The 3098-nt window shown below is 43.1% G+C and overlaps 1 protein-coding gene across 1 annotated transcript in view; it reads left to right on the plus strand.

Annotated features, from left to right (window-relative positions):
• Positions 1 to 2061: 2061 nt before the first annotated feature.
• Positions 2062 to 3098, plus strand: part of LRMDA (leucine rich melanocyte differentiation associated) — a 414646-nt gene continuing 413609 nt past the window's right edge. The window contains exon 1 of the mRNA XM_072424927.1: positions 2062 to 2216. Coding sequence (XP_072281028.1) covers positions 2127 to 2216 — 90 coding nt within the window. The 5' untranslated portion in view covers positions 2062 to 2126. The remainder of the gene's footprint in view (positions 2217 to 3098) is intronic.

Here is a 3098-nt window from a genome sequence, read left to right on the forward strand (position 1 = left end):
GATCGTTCGTATATATCGTGCAGGAACGTTCGTCGTTCGTTTTCCGACGATAATAATTGGAAGTGTGTACGTAGCTTAAGAGGTGGGGGAAGCAGCAGACACTAGGAAGAGGGATAGATCCAGGGATATGAGAGGTTGAAGATATTACCTGTATGTAAATCTTTTCCTATTATAATTGGGATTGGTCTTACATTCCCCTCTCCCTAAAAGCTGTAAAGGATCTACAATGCAATTTGACCAAATTTGTGACATCCTAGATTTTTGTTGCCAATAGCAAACATGTATATTTGCTCCTGGCAAAAATCTATCATCTTTACAGCTGTCCCCTCAATGTTGTTTAGTAAGCTGTCCAGAGGAACAAACACCTAATGGGGATGAAACAAGTGCAGGGAGTAACACCTGTGTATTTATTTGTAATTACTGACTCCATGAGCTAGGAACTTCTGGATATTTACCGGCCAAGTTATACTTTTTTCTGATGTGTGTTTATGGCAGGTCAAATATGTGATACCATCAGATTTTTTGAATAAAGCACAAATAAACCTGTACACATGAATAGCGGTCGCCAACCTTTTGGACCGTCCGACTAAGAAATTTACCGGCTCTGGACCACCCACTCTCCCATCACAGGTCTGAGTCTGCGATGAGAGAGTGGGTGTGTTGTATCCAGGGACACAACCCATCCACTTCCGAGCCTGGGATTAGTACTGGGGACATAGACCCGAGTGGGGTTCTTCTCCTGACCCCGTTCGGTGCCGCACCGGTCAGAGCCACAAACTACCCAACTTTTCTTGCAGTCCACCGGCTGGCGACCGCTGCACATGAACACATTAAGATAGGAAGGGCCCTCACTCCACTTTCACCAATACCACTTACGTTATATATTATGACAGTAAAATCCACTTTGGATCTTCTAACTCAGGCAATAAACACTTTGTCGATGTTCAGTGGTCACCTATCTGTCAAAACAGACCCATTAACGACTGACGGGGAACAACCGCTATACAAATCTTCCTCCTTCTTCTCCTCTCCATAGAACAGAACAAGCTCCATGTGTAAAGCACTCATTCATCTGCCAGTCTCTGTCCTCAGAAATGATCATGAAAGATTGTTTTCAGCAAAGACAATTGTGTGAAAATGGCCCGCCTTGCACAATATGTAAAAATAAATAAAACACCACAGCCAGTAGGAAAACCAACTGCATATTCTTGTGGGGGAAACTGAAGTGACCAGAGGAAACCATACAAACTTTATGCAGACAGGGTCCTGGTCCACATTCACCGTCTCGCTTATGGTTGGCCCTGCAAGTCTTTGTACTTTGGGAATATTTTGGAATCAGCCACAAGAATTGATTTTACATGAGGCCCTCTGATGTTCTGCCCACCATATGAGAAATGATCATTTAGAATAAATAACACCTGTGAAATAAAAATGTATTTTAATCAGTTCAACCTCATGTCGGCCCCTTACTAAAATTATACACAATATGACTTCCATTGGCCCTGATTGGTTATTTGATCGGGAAATCTAGCGACAATCGTTTTGCATTCATATCAATGGCTTTGCTATTGGTGAAGAAGAAAGACTCCTAGATTGTAAGCTCTTTGGGCAGGGTCATCTCCTCCTGTGTCACTGTCTGTATCTGTCTGTCATTTGCAACTACTATTTAATGTACAGCGCTGCGTAATATGTTGGCGCTATATAAATCCTGTTTAATATTAATAATTTCTAGCAGAGTTCACAAACCACTGATACACCGGTGACCAATCACCAATCACGTCTTTGTTAAAAAAATCACGGCAACTATTGCCAATCTTTCTATGGTGATCGCCATACACATCGCAACATGTCGCTGTTACAAAACTGGCACCTGACGCGTCCCTAATGTACCCAGACAATACTTTAGCAGCACTGAAATGTATAACCGTTCAGCCATTTATCACCAGTAGTGTGTACATAGAGGACTAATGTCTTTATCTCTCACACACTTAAATGCAGCGTGCACACCCTCAGCCCTACTCACTATCACGTGCCTTTCTTGTTAAAGGCAGCCACAGGCACCACGTGACCCGCCAGTGACTGTCAGCTGCCCCGCGTGTTTTGTATTTGCCGGTGCTAGGCGGGTGATGCGTGCGCAACTCCCGGAACCGGGCAACGCGGAGAGAGCGAGCGGCAGCATGACAGAGCACAGCGGTGAATCGGTGACCGGCGGGCAGGTGAGTGCCGGAAGTGACGTCACAGAAGGGCGGGCGTGTCAGGTGTCTGTATAGGCGACATGTGAGGTGAACACTTCATGTGAATTAACATTCATACAAGAACTACATTTATTCGCTGTGTGCATCCAGCGCCTACACCAACTCCATGTTAAACTTGTGTGGGGTCTGAAAGTGGGGCTGTACAGCAGTTTAGGCAAGTGGCATTTTGTCCATGTGTGGCTGTGTTCACTGTGAGGAGATTCACTCACAGATTCATTTCATGGAACTGGTTGTCATACAGGTCATGATTTAAAACTTGTGAAAACTTTTGCTGGTGACAGCTGTCAAAGTGGAGATGTCCCCTCACTTCCTATTGTGCTGCTGAAACAGGAAGTTTAGGGAAATCTACCTTCGTTGTATCTAGTTTTAACCCTCCTTACTATATAAAATAGCTAGAATTTGACTTGCTTTTCTAATGCAGGTTCATGTTATTGCAAACCTCCTGTAATGGCAGTACTGGTAGTCTCCAGGGTACAAACCAGATAGGGACTGAAGTTTGTTTATAGGTTGAAATTGTATGTAAGTTGGAACAGGTACATTATTTTAATAAATGCACTTATGACGGATACTTATATATTGAGTTCTCAACATATTATCAGGCAGCATGGTGTCAGGTACTGTAAAAAAAAACCTCATGTGAGCTAATCACAAACAAAGCAGAAAAAAACTTTTTGGCGCCTAGACATTCATTAACTTCTGGAGCAAGCTGTGCTTTGATATGCAAAAACAAACAACTGCAGAGTTTGTCTTTAACAACCTGAGCGTTACACTGAGGTCTAGATTTCTGTACCAAAAGTGATCCACTGTTTTTCATGAAATTTTTTTTTTAAATTGTAGACCTGT

Source organism: Pyxicephalus adspersus, chromosome 10, assembly GCF_032062135.1.
Source record: "Pyxicephalus adspersus chromosome 10, UCB_Pads_2.0, whole genome shotgun sequence".
Classification (NCBI taxonomy): Eukaryota; Metazoa; Chordata; class Amphibia; order Anura; family Pyxicephalidae; genus Pyxicephalus; species Pyxicephalus adspersus.